General features: G+C 42.4%; 1 protein-coding gene across 2 annotated transcripts in view; it reads right to left on the bottom strand.

The window, feature by feature from the left end:
* Positions 1-3770: 3770 nt before the first annotated feature.
* The window catches only part of ttc7b (tetratricopeptide repeat domain 7B), a 36586-nt gene continuing 19631 nt past the window's right edge, over positions 3771-20725 (bottom strand). Inside the window, exons 14-22 of one of the 2 annotated variants that reach the window (XM_080011953.1) lie at positions 18951-19023; positions 18676-18836; positions 17784-17900; positions 16880-16991; positions 13985-14024; positions 10331-10471; positions 8843-9045; positions 7287-7360; positions 3771-3997 (exon numbers count right to left, since the gene is read on the bottom strand). In XM_080011953.1, the coding sequence (XP_079868079.1) occupies positions 3850-3997; positions 7287-7360; positions 8843-9045; positions 10331-10471; positions 13985-14024; positions 16880-16991; positions 17784-17900; positions 18676-18836; positions 18951-19023 (1069 nt within the window). In that variant the 3' untranslated portion in view covers positions 3771-3849. The remainder of the gene's footprint in view (positions 3998-7286; positions 7361-8842; positions 9046-10330; positions 10472-13984; positions 14025-16879; positions 16992-17783; positions 17901-18675; positions 18837-18950; positions 19024-20725) is intronic. The other variant, XM_080011952.1, reaches the window with a different exon arrangement.

Raw genomic sequence — 20725 nt, 5'->3', positions numbered from 1 at the left:
TTCTGTTCAGTTCAATTGATCTGCATTCCAAGTTGTACATGCTAGTCTTTACATTTTGTTTTTCCAATAAAACACCATGAACTTAAAGCGACGTGTGTGTGTGTCTCTGTGTGTGTCCGTGTCCAATAAAAAGCCTCACGTGGACGTTTACAGACTGGTCGTTGACCTCGCCGTGAGGAAATCCTGAGCGTTTTCGCTTCGAAATATTGATTAATTCATAAAGCCGGTCGAGTTACAGTGAAGGGTCCATGTTGGATTCTAGTGGCAAATGCTCGAGGTCAGTGTTGTGTTAAAGTGGCCATAGATCGTCCTCAGAACAGTTCAAGTGTTTGAGACTTCTTCAGTCTGTCCTGACGAGTGTTGGTAGGCAACAGAACACGTCTCATTCTACTGAGTCAAATGCGGTTGACAACAGGAGTGACTGTTTTTTTTTAATAAACCATCTTTAGTCAATGATGCCAATTTGTCATGGCATTAAGATAATGAGAAACAGACGGGAAACCTAACAACTACACAATGCATTTTCGACTTTTTAAATTTTTATTTTCACAGAATGTAATGTATACAAAGCCAAGCAAGAAGAAGAGCCCTTGTGTTTGAAGCTCAGACGGTTAATTAAAAAAAAAAAAAAAAGAAAAAACGTTTTCAATTCAACATTTGTCAGTATGAATGAAACTGTCGGACGTCGCACTGCTAGACACCTACTGACCCTCTGGTGTGAAACTTCTAAGACGTCTAATAATAATAATAAAACGTCTACATCCTGTCAGAATAACAGTTATTCTGACTCCAAAAAAAAATCGATTCTGCTGCCACCTGGCACCGTTATCCCATTGTGTCCTCGGCACACGGGGAGGTCTCTTTGGGCGTCAAGGCCGTGACCCCTCGGAGGGAGCCACTCGTTACCGATACGAGAGGATCCCGCGGTGGGGTTTTTCTGAATGTGTGTGTGTAGAGTCACAACACGCTCAGCGGGGGGAGGGTTTCTCACCCCTCCAACCCCCCCCCGGGGCGACGTGCGTCAGCGGTGTGATGAGCAAACAAATCCTCCGATGACAATGAACCACGCTTTGTAAGAAAACACCCATCACACACAAGTCTTAGACATTCACACAATGCAAACTTTCACCAAACTGATCACCAGTCACCATCTCACCCTGTCCCATGGTGACGGCTAGCTCAATTTTTTTTAATACATTGTTAAAATAAATGTAGAAATCTGACATACACCGATCAGCCACAACATTAAAACCACTGACAGCTGAAGTGAATAACATTGCTCATCTTGTTCCAGTGGCACCTGTCAGGAGGTGGAATATATTAGGCAGCAAGTGAACAGTCAAGATTCAAGATTCAAGAGGTTTATTCATCACATACATATACATACTTTCATACATATATGCAGTGAAATGTAATGCAAAGCACCCGGTGATTACACACAATATGTCCTAATGGTCTAGTAGAAAATGTATTTTCTGCTAGACCAGCTAACTGATTCTTAAAACGTAGCACAGTAAGTCGAATACTTATAGAATAAAATAAAAATATATAGAATAAAATAAAATAAAATTAAATTAAATGGAATAGATAAAGGGAATAGGCTTATGTATATGGGATAGACTTATGTATATGGGATAGGCTAATTATATATATACAGATATGTGCATTAAAGTGGCATGTGAATTAAGCGAGGTAGTTCTTGAAGTTGATTTGTTGACGTATAGAAATGGGCAAGCGTAAGGATCTGAGCCACTTTGACAAGGGCCAAATTGCGATGGCTGGACAACTGAGTCAAAGCGTCTCTAAAATAGCAGGTCTTGCGGGGTGTTCCCGGTATGCAGCGACAGGGTCATGGTCACCTCGGGGCTCATTGATGCACATGGGGAGTGAAGTCCAGCCCGTCTGGTTCGATCCCAGAGAAGAGCAACTGTAGCACAACTTCCTGAAAAAGTAAATGCTGCTATGATAGAAAGGTGTCAGAACACACAGTGCATCACAGCTTGCTGCGTATGGGGCTGCGTAGCCACAGACTGGTCAGAGTGCCCATGCTGACCCCTGTCCACCGCCGAAAGTTCCTACAATGGGCACGTGAGCATCAGAACTGGACCATGGAGCAATGGAAGAAGGTGGCCTGGTCTGATGAATCATGTTTTCTTCTACATCGTGTGGATGACCAGGGTAAGGGTCCGCTCCAGCATCTGTGGGATGTACTGGAACAACAAGCCCGATCCATGGAGGACCCACCTCACAACTTCCAACTTAAAAGGATCTGCTTCTAACGTCTTGGTGCCAGAAACCACAGGACACCTTCAGAGGTTCTTGTGGAGTCCAAGCCTTGACGGGTCAGAGCTGTTTTGGCGGAAGAGGGGGACCTGCACAATATAAGTGGTTATTAATGGTGGTTTTAATGTTGTGGCTGATCAGTGTGTGGGTGTAAATATACGCGCTACATATTACATGTCAACTTATTTTAACAAATTAATAAGTTAAATTGTAAAAATATTTATTTGATTATTTCTTAAACAAATTACTTATTAAAACGAATAAGTTTAAGTGTTTAAATAAAGTCAAAGATGACAAAAACACATGAAACTAATAGGATAGTTTTGTTCAAATTTATTTTATTATTATTTCCACAATAGCCACCGTGGTTTTTTTTGTTTTTTTTTTCAGTACAGCATTTTCAGTCGCTGGATGCCAGCCAGTGGTGGGACACACACCCACCCGGCCAGACATCAGCCAATCACAATCCGTTTCCTCTCTCAATCCACCAATAGCAATCTGGGTGCAGTCCATCTCCAGAAAAATAGAAATATAATTTACTCTCTAAAACAGGAATAAAGATGAACATGGGGCGATAAAATATACAGCGGTAATAATCATCTGAATTTATAAACAAATAATAAAAAAACAAACAAACCGACAACAGCAAAAGAGGAGACAAAAAAAGAGCACTATTTATTTGGCTGGAAATCTCATGGGAAGTTATCAGACAATCACTGTGATTGCATTCAGGCAGAACGGGGAAACAGAAAATCTGTTGTTCTTTTTAAACATTCTTCTTTTACAATTTTAATAAACTAGCATTGTAATGTCAGGAATACTAAGAAGGGGCTTTCATTTGCCATCTACTTGATTTTGACACTTTTAAATTTAGTCCCATTTTGTCACACAGCGTGTGTGTGTGTGTCTGTATTTATTAAATAAACAGTGTTTCATAAGGTGACGGCTCGACAAAGTGTAAACTCTTTATATTTTGACAGCAGTTTCTTAATTTTACATCAGAGAATCATCTTTATGGAGGACAGAACAAACTATAATGCACGCACGCACGCACGCACGCACGCACGCACTCTCTCTCACACACACACACACACACACACACACACACACACACACACACACACACACACACACACACACACACACACACACACACACACACACACACAGTATGCAAGTAGAGGTGCATACAAATATACACAGGCAAAAAAAAAAAAAGTTAGCACACATGCACAAAAACACACATGGAGGCAAATGCACGATGGGAAGGATAAAGGCACACACACACACACACACACACACACACACAAACGCAGACAACACACACACACAAAGCACGATGGCAGCCGTCACGAAGCGTCGGTCAGTGCGTCAGCTGAAGTTTGATCAGTGGTCACCGCCACAGCAAAGCATCTTGGGGGTTGTAGGAAACACACGCACGCACGCACACACACACACACACACACACACACACACACACACACACACACACACACACACACACACACACACACACACACACACACACACACACACACACACACACACACACACACACACACAGTCTCATAGTGCCCGGGGGATGATGGTAAAGGGCAGCACGGGGCTACTGGCCTCCAGCTCCAGCGCGGTGAGGAAGCACTCGGTGGCAGCGGCGGCGTTGCCCTGCGCCTGCAGCACTTCGCCCAGGCTGTTCCACACGTCGTGGGCCGTGCTGGAAGCGAAAAACATGGCGGTCTTAATGTCATCAAAGACACATCCTGGATGATAAGGTTGGTGTCGATAAGGCAGGAGGAACGTTGGAAAAGTCAGACACATTGACATCGGAAAGAGAGATGGAAAAGTACAGGGAGAACGACTACGACGCGTTCCAAATTATTATGCAAATGATATTTTTCTCTGATTTTCCTAAATAGTAGATGCAAATGACAGTCAGTATAATTTTCAAGTCATCAACCGTTAGGGTATCATTTGAATGTTATTGAACAAACCTCCCAATGATAACAGTATTTTTTTCAAAAATTAACTCAAAATAAACTGTTCCAAATTATTATGCACAACAGAGTTTCAAAGCATTTTAAAGGTTGTAAAAAACTGAAAATGGTCATTTGTTGAATTTGCAGCATGAGGAGGTCATATTTACTGAAATCAAAAGCTATTTCAATCAAAAACATCTTAACAGGCCAAGTTCCATGTTAACATAGGAGCCTTCTTTGATATCACCTTCACAATTCTTGCATCCATTGAACTTGTGAGTTTTTGGAGAGTTTCTGCTTGAATTTCTTTGCAGGACGTCAGAACAGCCTCCCAGAGCTGCTGTTTTGATGCAAACTGCCTCCCACCCTCATAGATCTTTTGCTTGAGGATGCTCCAAACGTTCTCAATAGGGTGGAGGTCAGGGGAGGATGGGGGCCACACCATGAGTTTCTCTCCTTTTATGGCCATAGCAGCCAATGACACAGAGGTATTCTTTGCAGCATGAGATGGTGCATTGTCATGCGTGGAGATGATTTTGCTACGGGAGGCACGGTTCTTCTTTTTGTGCCATGGAAGAAAGTGCTCAGTCAGAAACTCTATATACTTGGCAGAGGTCATTTTCACACCTTCAGGGACCCTAAAGGGGCCTCCCAGCTCTCTCCCCATGATTCTGGCCCAAAACATGACTCTGCCACCTCCTTGCTGACATCGCAGCCTTGTTGGGTCATGGTGGCCATCCACCAAGTTCAAGTTCAAGTTCAAGTTCAAGTTCAAGAGATTATTTGTCACATACATGCAGTGACCAACCGTCCACTACTCCATCCATCTGGACCATCCAGGGTTGCACGGCACTCATCATGAACAAGACTGTTTGAAAATGAGTCTTCATGTATTTCTGGGCCCACTGCAACCGTTTCTGCTTGTGAGCATTGCTTAGGTGTGGCCCAATAGTAGGTTTATGCACAACTGCACAAGCCTCTGGAGATCCTACACCTTGAGGTTCACTGGACTCCAGAGGCACCAGCAGCTTCAAATACCTGTTTGCTGCTTTGTAACGGCATTTTAGCAGCTGCTCTCTTAATCCCATGAATTTGTCTGGCAGAAACCTTCCTCAACCTTCCCTGTCTGTGCTCTGAATCAACCACAACTCTCTCCACAGTATGATGATCACACTTAAGTTTTTGTTAAATATCTAATGTTTTAATACATTGTTCAAGGCATTGTACTATTTGAGGCTTTTCGGCAGCAGAGATCCTTTTTCTTTCCCATGTTGCTTGAAACCTGTGGCCTGCTTAATAATATGGAACGTCCTTCTGAAGTAGTTTTCCTTTAATGGGGCTCACCTGGCAAAGTAATTATCACAGGTGTCTGAGATGATTTCAGTCATCCAAAGAGCCCTGAGACACAATACCATCCAAAAAAAAAAAATTTATTAAAGGTTTAGGACACTTAAATCCAATTTGCATAATAATTTGGAAAGTGGTGTAGAGTCAGGTGTCTACCTGCTCTACCTCTACCTCCCTACTACTCTCCCTCCCTACTCTACTACTCTGCTTATCTACTCTACCTCCTTACACCTCCCTACCTTTACCTCCCTACTCTACCTCTACTTCCTTACACCTCGCTACCTCTACCTCCCCACTCTACTACTCTGCCTCCCTACTCTACCTCTACCTCCCTACTCTACCTCTACCTCCCTACTCTACCTCTACCTCCTTACACCTCGCTACCTCTACCTCCCCACTCTACTACTCTGCCTCCCTACTCTACCTCTACCTCCTTACACCTCCCTACCTTTACCTCTCTACTCTACCTCTACCTCCCTACTCTGCTACTCTGTCTCCCTACTCTACCTCCCTACTCTACCTCTACCTCCTTACACCTCACTACCTCTACCTCCCTACGCTACTACTCTGCCTCCCTACTCTACCTCTCCTACTCTGCCTCTACCACTCTGCCTCCCTACTCTACCTCTACCACTCTGCCTCCCTACTCTACCTCTCCTACTCTGCCTCTACCACTCTGCCTCTACCTGACCTCTACTCTACCTCTACTACTCTGCCTCCCTACTCTACCTCTACTCTACCTCCCTACTCTACTTCTATTACTCTGCCTCTACCTCCCTACTCTACTCTGCCTCTACCTCCCTACTCTACCTCTACTACTCTGCCACTACCTCACCTCCATACTCTACCTCTACTCTACCTCCCTACTCGACATCTACACCTCTACTCTGCCTCTACCTCCTACTCTACCCCTATACTCTACACAGTCTACTCTGCCTCTACTCTACCTCCCTTCCATTTCTACCTCTACCTCTCCCTTCACCACTTCTACTCCAACTCCCTCTACCCCTACTCTACCTTTATGCCACTTCTGCTCTATCTTCCCTGCTCTATGTCCCTATACTCCACCTCTACTCCACCTCTCTTTATTATACCTCTACGATACTCCTTAGGAAACCGATGAGGAAATCCACCATTTTCATTAACATCCCGATGTGGGTATCAAAGACACAATACAATGTCATCTAGTGTTTTTACTTTTATCCGTTCTTTCCTCATCGTCAATATGTGACGTCTATTAACACGCCCGGGTGCGTTACTCTTGGCGTTACTCTGCACTGATGTTACTATATCAACCGTGACAGCAACCTGTGCGACTGACGGTTTAGAGCAGCCATAGAAATCTGGGAATGGGTGCGTGGGGCAGGAAACAAGGATGAGATAAGTCTGTGAGTATTTACAAAACCTGATGCCAACTTGGCTTTGGAAGAGCGGATGCCGCTCTTTAAACATTACATAAATGTATAATCATTTTTTGGGGGGGGGGGGGGCACATTCTGGCTGTATTAGAATGGTGTTTTCTCCTCATGTGGGTAGGGGTCTGCGACGTGGGGACGTGGATTTTTGGTCCCCACAACCTTGGTGTGCGGTCCCCACAACGATAGAAGCACGCGCACGCACGCACACGCACACACGCACACAAACACACACAAACACACAAACACACAAAACCAACCCTACCTGTTGACCTGCACTGCATCTCTCAGCACCTTCTCCGACAAACTATAGCGCTGCAGCTGGTGAAGAATCAGACCCTGGGGAGAGAGAGAGAGAGAGGAAGAGAGAGAGAGAGAGAGAGAGAGAGAGGAAGAGAGAGAGAGAGAGAGAGAGAGAGAGATGAAGAAGAGATGTTTAGAGAGGTTAAGGACGAATGGGACGCGAAAACAAAAGGAGGGTGAGAGGGGCTTCGTCCCACCCATCCCCCATTCTACGCCTTTCTCAAAAATGTCCCCATAGACTGGAGTAATTACTTTGAAACGGAAAGACACACGCACGCACGCACGCATGCACACACACACACACACACACACACAGCTCAAAGATGAAATGAGCAAGTTGTTACTGTTGGTTCTATAGAGACCAAAGCACAAGGACAAAGTGAGAGAAGTCACAGTGTGTGTGTATGTGTGTGTGTCTTAAATCTCTCCGGCTTTAAATATCCCCACACAGTTTTTAACACTATCAAGCCGACACTTCCTCTCTCTCCAGGACGTTTTTTTCGCGCCACACGGCAGCACACTTCTCAGTGATGATTCAGTATCTTTTATGTTGCTACACTGCGCGGGACGCTATTTCATAGGCTAAATGAATGATATGATGGTTACAACTTTTTGGGGGGATTTGGGATTGGCAGGGTTCATTCTGGCAATACAAAATTAAATTCAAGGACTCTCAAGTACTTTGTAAAGCACAATTTTTTCATTTTCAACGACTTTGAAAATGCAACAAAATATCAATGTTCATATAATATATCATATTTATACACTATATATATATATATATATATATATATATATATATATATATATATATATATATATATATATATATAACTATTTTGAAGGTATTCCAGGACTTAAATGTTTGAACACGAAATTCAAGCTCCTCAAGGACCTGGTAGGAGCCCTGGATTGGGAAAGGAGCTTTTTAAGGGGAAAAACTTCTGTGTGATTCTGATGTTCTTACAGTTAGATATGATCCATTTTAATAAGGTCTGCCTTGAAAAATAAAAATGTTGTTTTATCCTGTGTGTGTGTGTGTGTGTGTGTGCGTGCGTGCGTGCGTGCGTGCATGCGTGTATGTGTGTGTGTGTGTGTGTGTGTGTGTGTGTGTGTGTGTGTTTGGCTTGTGTCGTATGTGATCGGATCGTGTATTGACGATCGAAGGGATGATCAGCAATTGGTTTTTCGTACACCCATATTAAGGCGATTTGAACTAACTTACTATCAGAACTACTACTACTACGACTGCTGTGTGCGTTTCCATGCTCCTCCGCAGGATCCAGTTCCTGTCCCCTCCCTCCCCTCAGCTTCTCTGCTCTAGGTGACATGATTCTTTCTTCTTTCTACCTCTTTCTCCGCCTCCGCGAGGTGGTGTTGAATGGGAGTTGACAGAAACAAAATCAATAACGAGGGCCCCCTGGTAATCGGATTGCACACCAGGACCTTGAGTAGCCGCAATTTGACCATATCAAAATAGAAACGATCGCCCCGACCCTGGGGTGCGTGCGCTCTCACCAGCCGCTGCATGGTCTTGACGTGGGTGGGGTTGATGGAGAGCGCCTCCTCGTACCAGCGCTTGGCCTCGTCCACGTTGCCGCGGAGCTCGGCCACCTGGCCGCGCATGTACAGCACGTTGTGCGACGTGGGGAAGAGGTTGGCGGCCTCCTGCGTGCACGCCGTGGCCTCGGCCGGCTTTGCCATGCCAATGTACACCTCGGCTGGGAGAGGGAGGGGGGGGGGGGGGATGGTGCACAGAAAAAACATGAGGGGCCTTCATCTTCCTAGAAACTATATTATACGACGATGGTGTTGGATATTGGCATACTCTCATTGGAGTATGAGATACAAGAAATCCCACAGCGAGAGCTTTATCGAAACCAATGCAGTCTCATCAATAGATATTGATGCCTAGAAGAAAAAAATATCAGATAAACATCAAATAATGGACGAAAGTCATTGTCTGTATGCGAACAAATTAAACCATCAAAATCGTATCTTTTTTTTTTTTTTTTTTTTTTAACCCAAGTTATTGATGAAAATCACAGATTTTCTCATTGGTTCCCGACAGAGAAGTTTAGAAATAGAGTAGAGGTAGGGAAGAGGTACTTAACTCCACCTTTACCCCAATCTACCTGCCTGTACTAGACAGGTAGATTGGGGTAAAGGTGGAGTTAAGTAGAGGTAGAGCAGAGGTTGAGCAGAATAGAGGTCAGGAAGTCAAGACAGACAGAACAAGGAAAGGAAGAGATGCAGAATAAGAGCAAAAAAAACAAACAAAACAAGATGTAGCACGATATAGACCGACCCTGAAGCAGCTTCTACAAAAAGTTCTTTCCTTATTGATTCCATCTTTTGCCACCAAAACCATCTAACCCAATCTAACCCGCAGGGCAAGAGCTGTCTGACAAAGACAGCAAGCCCCGCGTCACTCCTACTGTACGTTCTTTTATGCTTGAACCTGATTTGCACGAGGGCGTAGCTACGCTGAAGGACACAGGGAGGAGTGATGACTTAACGACAGAAACAAAGAAGAGATGATGTTGATGATGTTATTATGTTGGCAGGAAATGACCATGAGGGATAAACATGATTACTGTGAGAGAGAGAGAGAAAGAGAGAAAGAGAGAGAGAGAGAGAGAGAGAGAGAGAGAGAGAGAGAGAGAGAGAGAGAGACGCCTGTCTGTGTCCTGAGGGAAATCACAGAAATGAACAATAAGCGAATAAGGAAACGGACGTTGTAGGAGAACCTCCAAACTCCATTTCGATCATTTTATATATTGCAAATGAAACGACGCAGGTGAACATTTCACCTCCCTAGGCCAAAGAAACGAATAAAAAAAAATCCAAAACTAAATAGAATTTACATAAAAAAAACCAAACTGGTTTCATATGACACTTATATGAGACAGACATTTGGAAATTACGTCTTTTTCGAGAAATGACGCCATCTTGGGATGAGGCCAATTCCATTGAATCAACACAAATTTTCTTTTTGGGAGGTACCTGCATGCAGCCAGATCTGGGCCAGGGTCATCCAGGGGTGCAGGGGTCCGTGCTTGGGGGCGCTGCTCTGCAGTGAGGACGCCACCTCGGACAGCGCCTGCTCCACCCGACTGGCTGCAATGGATGTGGCGTGAACCGAGCCTGGAAGGGGGGGGGGGGGGGGGGGGGGGTAATATAGAGGGCAAAAAAGATGGGCGAGAAAGAAAGAGAGAGAGAGCGAGAGAGAGAGAGATAGGTAGATGAGATCAAGAAAGAGAAAGAGGGGGTGACACCTATTAGTGATATCAACGTGGTGTTGCGGGATAAAGAGCATTTCCAGGTTATTCCGTCGGGTTCACTCCAATCAAACAGCTTTGTGTGTTACATGCATCAACACTGCACTGTGCTGCACGGAGGATTAGTAGTGGAGTCAGAGTGCCGCTCTGAAGAGGTGAATCTTTTTTATGACAGTATTACACAGCTCCGTGGAATACTCGATTCCGATCGGTCAATGGCGGAAATCAGGGGATCAGTTATTTGTGAGTAGCGACCGCTGCTCTGTTCATAATGACCGATCCCTCCTCCCCCTGGACTAACTTCCCTCGTGTCGCTCGTGCAGCGTGGAAGACTTGAAGAGATGAAGAGATGAATGCGGTTATGTCCAATGAAACAAAAATAATTCGGAGGGGGAAGAGGAATATTTCTCTACGTATGCCGCTGCGCTAGGCATACTGTTTATAAAACCATTTGAAAGCAATATTCCATCTCAATGTTTTGTTTTATTTAGTAAATAGCTGTGTAATAAGCAGGATAATGTGCAGCCCGCCGGTCATTATTGCAAAATAACAGGTGAGGTCTTGTTTCGCCCCGAATGGTTATCCCTTACTTATTATATATTTTCATTATATAACAAGTATTATACATGTAGTATTATATTCCTGAATCTCCCCCCGGGATCAATAAAGTGATATCTTATCTTATCATGGTGTTCGGCTGTAATTCGGCAAAATGAAAGTCGCGACAAAGTTTCTTAAAAACCACAGACAGGTGCCTACCTTGAAAAGACGCCGTTCTAACTTTATTTTTAATTGCTTAAAAAATTGCCTAGCCCCAAAAAAATGAACCTATGATGGGTTATATAAAAAAAAATATATATAGCATTTGTGTTCTTTGCGATACATCTTCCTGATGAGGGAGCGTGTGCGTTAAGAGAGTTAATACATGGGATCGAGGGAACAGATGAACACAAGCAGATTTGAGCGTGTGTGTGTGAGACAGCGAGTGTGTACGTGAGGGGGGGGGGGGCGCTTTTTTATGCAGCACTGCCGCTGTCAAGTTAGAGGCACACACACACACACACACACACACACACACACACACACACACACACACACACACACACACACACACACACACACACACACACACACACACACACACACACACACACACACACACACACACACACACACACACACAATTTCAGGGAGTAAGAGGGGAATGTGATGTTAGGAAGCATGTGGCAGCCCAGTCACAGAGCACAACACAACCTTTTCAATGGGCCTGTTGAAAAATTACAAAAAAAACAACAAATATCCACAGCACGCAGATGTGTTGAAAATGGGGTTTTATTTTAAGAAGTGTGAATCTTACTTCTTTTTTTCTGTGAAAAGATCTCTCCCTCTCCCCTCCTTCTCTCGCTGATGTTACTGGCTGACTTGTCTGAAAGCAGTAATCTGTAAGATGGTCTGTGTTGGGGGGACTATGCTCTACTACATCTGTTGTTTTTTGGGAACATTCATCCACGCCCACTCAAGTGTGCTCTTGCTGAGAAAGGCAAGTGGCGGACCCCGCCACCAACAATGTAAAACGCCGTGATATAGAGGAGCACGTGCATAATGTGAATACATTGAATGGCTGTTTCTTATAAAGTTCCAGCTAAAAAAAAGTATGAAATATGGTATTATTTTTTATTATTATAATATTTTTTTAAACAAAATTATCTTATGGATTATCACTTTAATTAGGAGGAGGCGTTGATTTAAGACATCTCCCATATTCGGCTAAAATGCAGAGTATTGGCTAGTATGCTTTCTATTTACGTTAGAAAGGCGCCGGGTGGTTAGCAGGGTCTGCGATTCAGCCAGAAAGCCAGCCGGTCAGCAGCGGGACATCAAGAAGAAAAACATACACTGAGAAGAGGTATATTTATTTGCATATTGGTCGTTATTGTACACCCCCCCTCCATGAAAATCTCCACCACGAGTTAACAGATTGACGGGGTAACGTCTAATATTAGTCATGAGGTTTTTGCTAAAATTGCAAAGAAATTGCACAACAGCCCTAATGTAGAATTGTAAATACAGGGGTGTATGTTTACTGTTAATTGAGGTTTATTTCCAATGTTTTATTGATGCTTTATTGATTATTTCCAGGTATCTATTTACTGGTACAGTTCATCTCTCAGACTATTTTATTCTTATCGTTATCATTAGGTCACTGTATATTGCCAAATTGTTATTGTTTGCTGATTATTTTAGGCTTATTTTGCCCAGTTTACTGCTAGGATTCACTTTTTTCTATTGCTATTGTTCATTTTGAGGTTAATTGCACATTGGCAAATTTCCCTACTGTCTAGCCTTCTAAGTTTATTGTACATGGCCAATTTTTTCTAGTTTAGCATTCTAGGTTTCACTTAGTTCTTGTGTCAATTTATAGGTTTACATTTACATGTTTATCGTTTGATCTAGTGTACATTACCAAATTCCTATTTAATTTCCTTAATTTCATCATTTTTTGGTTTACTGATAGGTTTATTTTATTGTCAACCTCTTTGATTTATTGTACATTGCAATTGTACTTGCACTTCTTGTTTTGTGTTGCGCAAAACATAAACAATTTCACTGTGATATTTTATTAGTTCAAATATTATATAATTTTAATCTTGTTGCCTATTATATATATATATATATATATATATATATATATAATTAGTTTTTTTTCCAAGGACTTTTCAAGGATTTCAGCACAAAAGTGGGGCTATTTTCTAGGTATTCTGGTACTTACATTTCTGAGGACGACATTTATACACTTCAAGCACCTCAAGGACCCGGTAAGAACCCCGATTACTAGCTTTCAGCCTCCTTTTGGGGCAAAGGCATGGTTGAATGAATGAGTCATCTTTTACAGGGGGCCTGCAATTGGCTTCGGAGGCACGCTGCAGCAGCAAGTTAAAGTGAAGGGAGTTTACGCAGATATATACTACGCTACACATGGCCGCTTTTCCACCAAGCTACAGGAACCAATTGAGGAACCCATTGAGGGTCCAGAACCTTCCACTTTCTGAAACAAAAACCTTAAAGCTGTTTTTAAAAGGGCTCTTGGTCACGTTCCCACCAATCAGCGTCTGTCGGTACTACAAACTCCACCCCCCTGGCCGGCGGGGACATTTTTCCCAAGTGGTACGCCCCCCCCCCCCCCCCCCCGTGGAAAATAATTATGTTCCCTAGTACTAAATACCTAAGTAGACCTAAGTAACCCAAGTCCCTGGTTCCTGTAATGGTTCCTTGCGGTGGAAAAGGGGCTTGGAGGAGGCGTGTGGGTCAGGACACACACAGACCGTGGGGAGAGAGAGAGACGAGTGGATGGGTGGATGGATGTTAGATGGCTACTTACAAACATAAAACATGGAGTGAAAACCAAGAGCGTTAGCGTCCTGAAAGCCGCCTTAAAAAAAAGAATAGACGGAAGGAAAAAAAAAAAACATGAACGTTAATGAACGGACAGACCACAGAGAAAGATGGGGAGGAAGAGCCAAGAGAGGAGGAGGGGAAAACATCTTAAAATCACCTGGCAGAAAATGGACTTGTGACACGTGTGTGTGTGTGCGTGTGTGTGTGTGTGTGTGTGTGTGTGTTTGTGTCAGTATGCTCAAAATAGTTGTATAGTTATAGTTAGTAGTATCATAAGGGCAGAGGGTCATGGTCAATAGCAGAGACTGGGAGCCAAAGTGCCCTTGAATAAGGCAGCAATTCAAAACTCATTTCAAACAAGCGTTCACCTGGTTGGAGCTCCATGGAACTCTTTGAAAAAGTTAGTCAATCACCAATTTACAAGCCATTAAAACTCAATCATGACAGTAAGTTCAGAAACACAGACACAGAGACGCACAGAGACGCACAGAGACACCCACAGACACGCACAGACACAGACAGACACACACAGATACACACACAAAATTGACTGTCAAGTGGTCGGGGAGAAGCGCACCCCAACAGAGAACTGGGCGATAATTTGATATCATCGTTTAGCATCGTTTAGCATCGTTTGGAAAACACTGTTTTGTCATGAAATAAGAGATCACCATACTTGACATGTTATTTTAAGAGTCTAATTGAATGACTTTAAGAAGATATGACCTAAAATGTTCCCCAGATAAAGCTTTGAAGTGATTAACCTTATGAGATATAACAATAGCAGATATAACTATATATTGGGGCTGTCAAAAAATAAGGCGCAATAACTCTCTGGCAACAATAATTTTTGCCAATAATCAAATGACAAACATTAAAATTTGAAGGTTTCTTGTTACAAGGACATTTTGTGTTTTTTTTATTTTATTGTTTTCCATATTTTAATAGCTTAGTAGAAAGGAATAGGAGAACGATGGCGGCTTGCTTATGGTGAAAATGCATGTAAATACATTTTTATAAAGATCAGGGCTTGACATTCACGCTTAACGACTAAGTAAACTCTGTATAGGGCAAGTGAAAAGCCTCATGCAGTTGTCCGATCAGGCATGTGAAAAATAAATGTGTAATCCCTATAATGTAACGTTATCTGAAAGGAAACTACGTACTGTATCACTGGGGTGGAGCTTTTCCAGCTGAGCTGCCGGAGTGGCATGCTTGGGGGCAGAGCCGGAGCCGGCAGCTTGTGCGTTCTAGTAATTGCAATAAAAAGTGTGCTCCAACTAAATAAAATTATTTATTTTATAATATGTCCACTTGATTTGTCCACCACGCCTGCCCGCCCACTGAGCCCCGTCAAATCAGCACGAGTGACGACTGAATTTTAAATCTGGCACCCCACATCTCCACTCTCCATATGCCTGCTCACCTCAACTTTGCCCTGCGCTTCATCAGAGTACTTAACATTATGGACATCATTTGGATTGTGATATTAAAGATAAGATAATAATGTTAAACAGAAGCTGAGGAGTTCTATTTTTTCATATATTAAGACATATCCACCATAAATTGATGCAGAAAAGGAACAAATTGGTGCATAAAAAATGACCAGGATGCAGGAAATTAAGCGTTTGACGCTCAAAATTTCCTCAAAGTTTTTCTTTTGTCGTCGTCCATGCTGATATTTCACTGGTGCCTTGGCGCACTGACATCCCCCCCCTCACTCCCATCGCCCCCTGACAATCAGATTGCCTTTCGGCAATCCAGAAGGAACGATTGGACAATATGAAAATAGAAACAATTGCAAAACCCTAATATATACTATACTGTGTATGTATACCTTATTTATTGTAATTTTTGTCTGTTAATTGTATGTTTTGTAGGTTAATAAATTATAATTATTGTCCAAATCCCCGTTGGTTTTATTTTATTTTTTAAGGAGGTCTACATTTTCCAATTCGGACAAGTACGTTTGGCTATCGGGCAAGTAAAACATCTCAGTCAGGGAAGTGGCTGAGAATATTTGAATTAAATATAATATTTTAATTATTTAAATTAGAATGTTTTGTGTTTATGTTGTCAACAATCAAATCACAGTATGGCTACAGTACAACTCTACGTGGCTTTTTAGAGTGAAAAATCTTTCTTTGGCGTCAAACGAGAGTACATTAAACAGATTCATTGATTGCATCAATACTCCGCTATCAGAGGTGGAAAATTCCAGATCCTGATAGTAAAAGTCTTGCCATGTCTTTCACACACACACACACACACACACACACACACACACACACACACACACACACACACACACACACACACACACACACACACACACACACACACACACACACACACACACACACACACACACATTATTATTAGTAGTATGATAAATTTGGCTGTATTGCCCAGCCCTGTCCACACCATGCCATTCCAGAAGGTGGATTACTATTGGTAGAGAGCTGTCGCCGGGCGGCTTTGTCGCAAAAGGAGTGACTCTTGGCCCTGGAGGGTGAGGGGAGGGAGAAGGGAGGCAGAGGAGGAGGAGGAGAAGGAGGAGGGTGGAAGGACGGGAGCCTGGGGGCCAGGAAGGGAGGCGGGAGGAGGGCGAAGAAGATGGAGGAGGAGGAGGAGGAGGAGGAGAGAGGGGAGGCGGGGGAGGAGAGGGTAGAGGTGGGCGATGAGAGAGGGGAGTGTGGCGACAGCGGCTCGGAACCGGAGTGAGAGGAGGAGGAACCTGAGACTAAAAGGGAAAGACGATGAAAGGCAAAATGAAAACACAGAAAGGAGGAACAAAGTAAATAACAGAAAATAAAGTGGAAAGAAAGGAGGGAGTTTGGGTGTGTGCGTGTGTGTGTGTGTGTGTGTGTGTGTGCACGCGCGCACGCCTACCGGTCTCTGGGTCGCTGAAGTCGGGAAGGGTCATGGCGTTGAGCTGCCTCCTGTCGGCAATGCCTCTGTCCAGCAGACTGCTGCCACGACCCGAGTCACTGGAGGAATTTATATGGATAAAGGGAAGAATTATGAATTATGAATGATGTAAAGTATGTCTCCAATATGGTGACAAATATGAAATTGACTTCAGAAATCCCACCAGAACGCCGTTGATTTCATTGAACTCCATGTCGTTCAAGTGAATGAAATAAGCTAATTATCACGTAGTACTAATTCATATTTAGATTTTATACTCAACGTATATATCTATAACAATAATCCTGTGGATGGTATGTCATGTTATGTATAGTTTTATATATCTGACTATTTCAGTTTTGTATTTATTTGTTATTTATTTATTTTTCTATTTATATATATATATTTTACACTTTATATTCTATTTTATTTGTACTCTCCATTTCCCTGGTATAATCTATGTCGTAAAAAGAGATTCTGGATGTTTTTTAATTATGTGTACGATTTGAATAACAAAACCAGGGAAAATATCACAGGTTTTCAATGATCGCAAGTTTTTTCCCCCCCAAAGACTTTTCAAGCAGTTCAAGCACCTCAAGGACCTGGTAAGAGCCCTGTGTTTAGATAAGTGAGTTTCCATTCCAGTCACTGCACGTTCCATCCTAGTATGTGCTAATGCAGCATGAATACATAACACCAATTATGCTTATTATATCATACTATGTTGTGTTACAGTTGCTACCAACACAATTGCCCTCTGGGAAATAATTAAAGGGTATACCCTCTTGACCTGGCTTATGTTGCATTTCAAGCTCTGCTTGAGTGTATTTGTGTGTGTGTGTGTGTGGGTCTATGTGTATGTGTGTACATACCTCGGGTTGGTGAGGTTGTAAAAGCTCTTCCAGATCTGCAGCATGTGTTTACAGGTGAGAAGAGCCTCCTCCGGTCCCCTGCACAGGGTCTCCAGCTTCACTTTGGTGTATAAGAGACTGGGAAAGCACGTACACACACACACACACACACACACACACACACACACACACACACACACACACACACACACACACACACACACACACACACACACACACACACACACACACACACACACACACACACACACACACACACACACAAAATGACATTTTGACTTCCGTCACTACAAAGTTAAAGCTGCATAAAATTCTGTCTATATATTCTATATTCTGCCCTTCCGTGCAAGTCCTTAGAGCTTTTACAGAAGAAAAACTACAAATACCTTGACACAAAATGACTCTATTTAAAGTAAAAGTAGCACATTGAAATTTCTACCTAAACAAAAGCTTATAATTACTTGCTCTTAAATATATTTAAAGTATTAAAAGAAAGAGAATTTGTCACATCCAGTGCTCGGGCATAAAGTGCCCGTTTTGACCTTTTATCTGCAGGTGAGCGGTCATGCATATCTCGGTTAAAATTTACAAAATAAATGAATAAAGGTGATGTCATAGTAATTCAGGATATGGATATAGAATAGGTCATTGATGATGGATCCACTCCCTGATTCTTTTTTTTTTTTAATATTTAAAAAATAATTAAATTAAATCAATATTTAAATTAATAAATTAATCAAAAATGTTTTCAATTAAAAATATTGGCAATAACAGCATAATGATATACCAACATAAATACTAACAATACTAATAGGATGATGGTACTATTTTTAGTAATAATAATAACAGCAGTAGTAATAGGTGTGTATGTCAGTGTTACTGTGTGTCTCACTTGAAGTTCTCGGGGTACTCCGACAGCGCCATCTCTATTATGTTGAGCGCGTCGTGGTAGTGTTTCTGTGCGGAAAGCAGCAGGGCCAGCAGGTGGAGGGAGTGGACGTCGTCGCCCTGAAGCTGCAGAGCCTGGCGGACGTAGCCCAGAGCCTCGGGGATCTACACACACACAGACACACAGACACACAGAAAATGTTTTTCAAAAAAACCACAATGTGATGCTTGCAGTTTTTTCCTCCAAGACACTCTGGACCTGTGTTTCTTCCTGGTTACCTGTCTGGACACGGCCAGCTGCAGCGCGAGGTAGAATGACGCCAGGTGATCAGTGGGAGACAGACTCTGAGCTCTGGAAGGAGATGGAAAAGAGAGAGAGAGAGAGAGAGAGAGAGAGAGAGAGAGAGAGAGAGAGAGAGAGAGAGAGAGAGAGAGAGAGAAAACTCATATCTTAAACTCATAATGCATTTCATAGGTCAATTTTCTAGTTAAAGTTTTACCTAAAGTTTTACTTTAGGTAAAATCTTATAATTCCTTATAATATTCATTTATTGTCTCAGATCTGATTTAGCAGTAGTGCATAAGTAGCTGATTTGTTTTATCAACATTTTTTTTAATTTTTTTATTCAGGTCTATCTTCCTTTTCTTATCAGGGCTAATGATTGACATTTGATATTTCAGTTTTTTTTCCTCCACAGTCAAGTATCAAAACCTGTACATTTTGGTTCGAAACACATTAATTTATGACAATACTGTTTCTTCCTATAACCCTTTTTATGAGTACATTTAGTTATTGCCATTTCATAAATTCAATACTCATCACCAATATATGCTGCATATCAGTGGGAGCAGTGAAGCTGTTCACCCTGCTTTGTCAGCTAATTCAGGTTTGATAGAATTTTCAAAGTAGAAATCCTCAGTATGGCATGCAAATGTTCATCAATCATCCTGGATCTTGGTTTTGACTTGTACATGTTCACGTCTGAGAAGGTTTGCTCGCAGTTGTAGGTGGATCCAGACAGGACCAACCTACTTTGGGGCAGTTGTCTTGTGTTTGGAGACTTGGCCTGAGCATGGCTGGATGTGATCATCCCAAGTGGTATAATTCTGAACATTTTGATAATGTAATAATAATAATGTAATGATAATAATGTCTTATATATTGTGATTCTGATATAGTAATAAATAATATAATATAATATAATATAATAATCAGTTGAAGCTCTGAACGGCACGTGGAGACGCAGGATTCAGGGAATTTATTATTATTGTTTTTAAACCTGTGTTGTCAGCATGCTTTGCACACAACACACAGTATTTGTATGCCTTTGAATCCAGGACAGTTGATTCAGAGAATTTCAGTTTATTTCCTACTTGCAAAATGAAAAAACGTAAACATTACTCCGAGAATGGGAGCGGAGTTTCTTCCGCCTCAAGACAATGGTGCACCGTACGCGCAGCTCCGTTTTTCCTGTGTTTTTATTTTAGATGTATTTAATTTTGTTAGCTTCCTACTTGAAATGGACATTTTAAACACAACTAAGGGACTGTCCTGTTCCACCTCGCATCAGGACAGTGGATTCCGTAATAGAGAGGTAATGGTCTCTGGTCTGCTGCGCCTCCCTGTTCCCCCAAACAAAACAAATAAAAACAGAGTGCGGGTTTTGTTTTTAAATGTATTTGTTTTCCTTTGTTTCCTAATAAAACAATACAAAACAAGCTCTGTGCATCGGTGCTGCGTCACGCACGTCTCCTAGTTGCTATGGGACTTAATTTAGTAAAAGCTGGATGTTTTTGTGTAAATGCTTTACTTGTAAATAATAAATCCTGCACTTCTGTAATAGGGCAACTCTCTCAGACATTCTCTCAGGCTCCGCAGAGCCATTGATACCCGCCCCGCCCCTCTGGGTCTCTCTGGTGATGGAGGTGCCGTGGGCCGGGTGGTGTAGTTTGCCGATGCCTGCATTAGTCAGTGTGGCTATTAAAGGATAGGTTTTTTCAGACCGAGACCTGATCACAATGTCGTTTCCCATCATTTGGGAGCCGACATTTTT

This window comes from Zeus faber (assembly GCF_960531495.2).
Source record: "Zeus faber genome assembly, chromosome: 13".
Classification (NCBI taxonomy): domain Eukaryota; kingdom Metazoa; phylum Chordata; class Actinopteri; order Zeiformes; family Zeidae; genus Zeus; species Zeus faber.
Note: the sequence above shows the minus strand (reverse complement) of the source record. Positions and strands in the feature narration are given on the sequence as shown.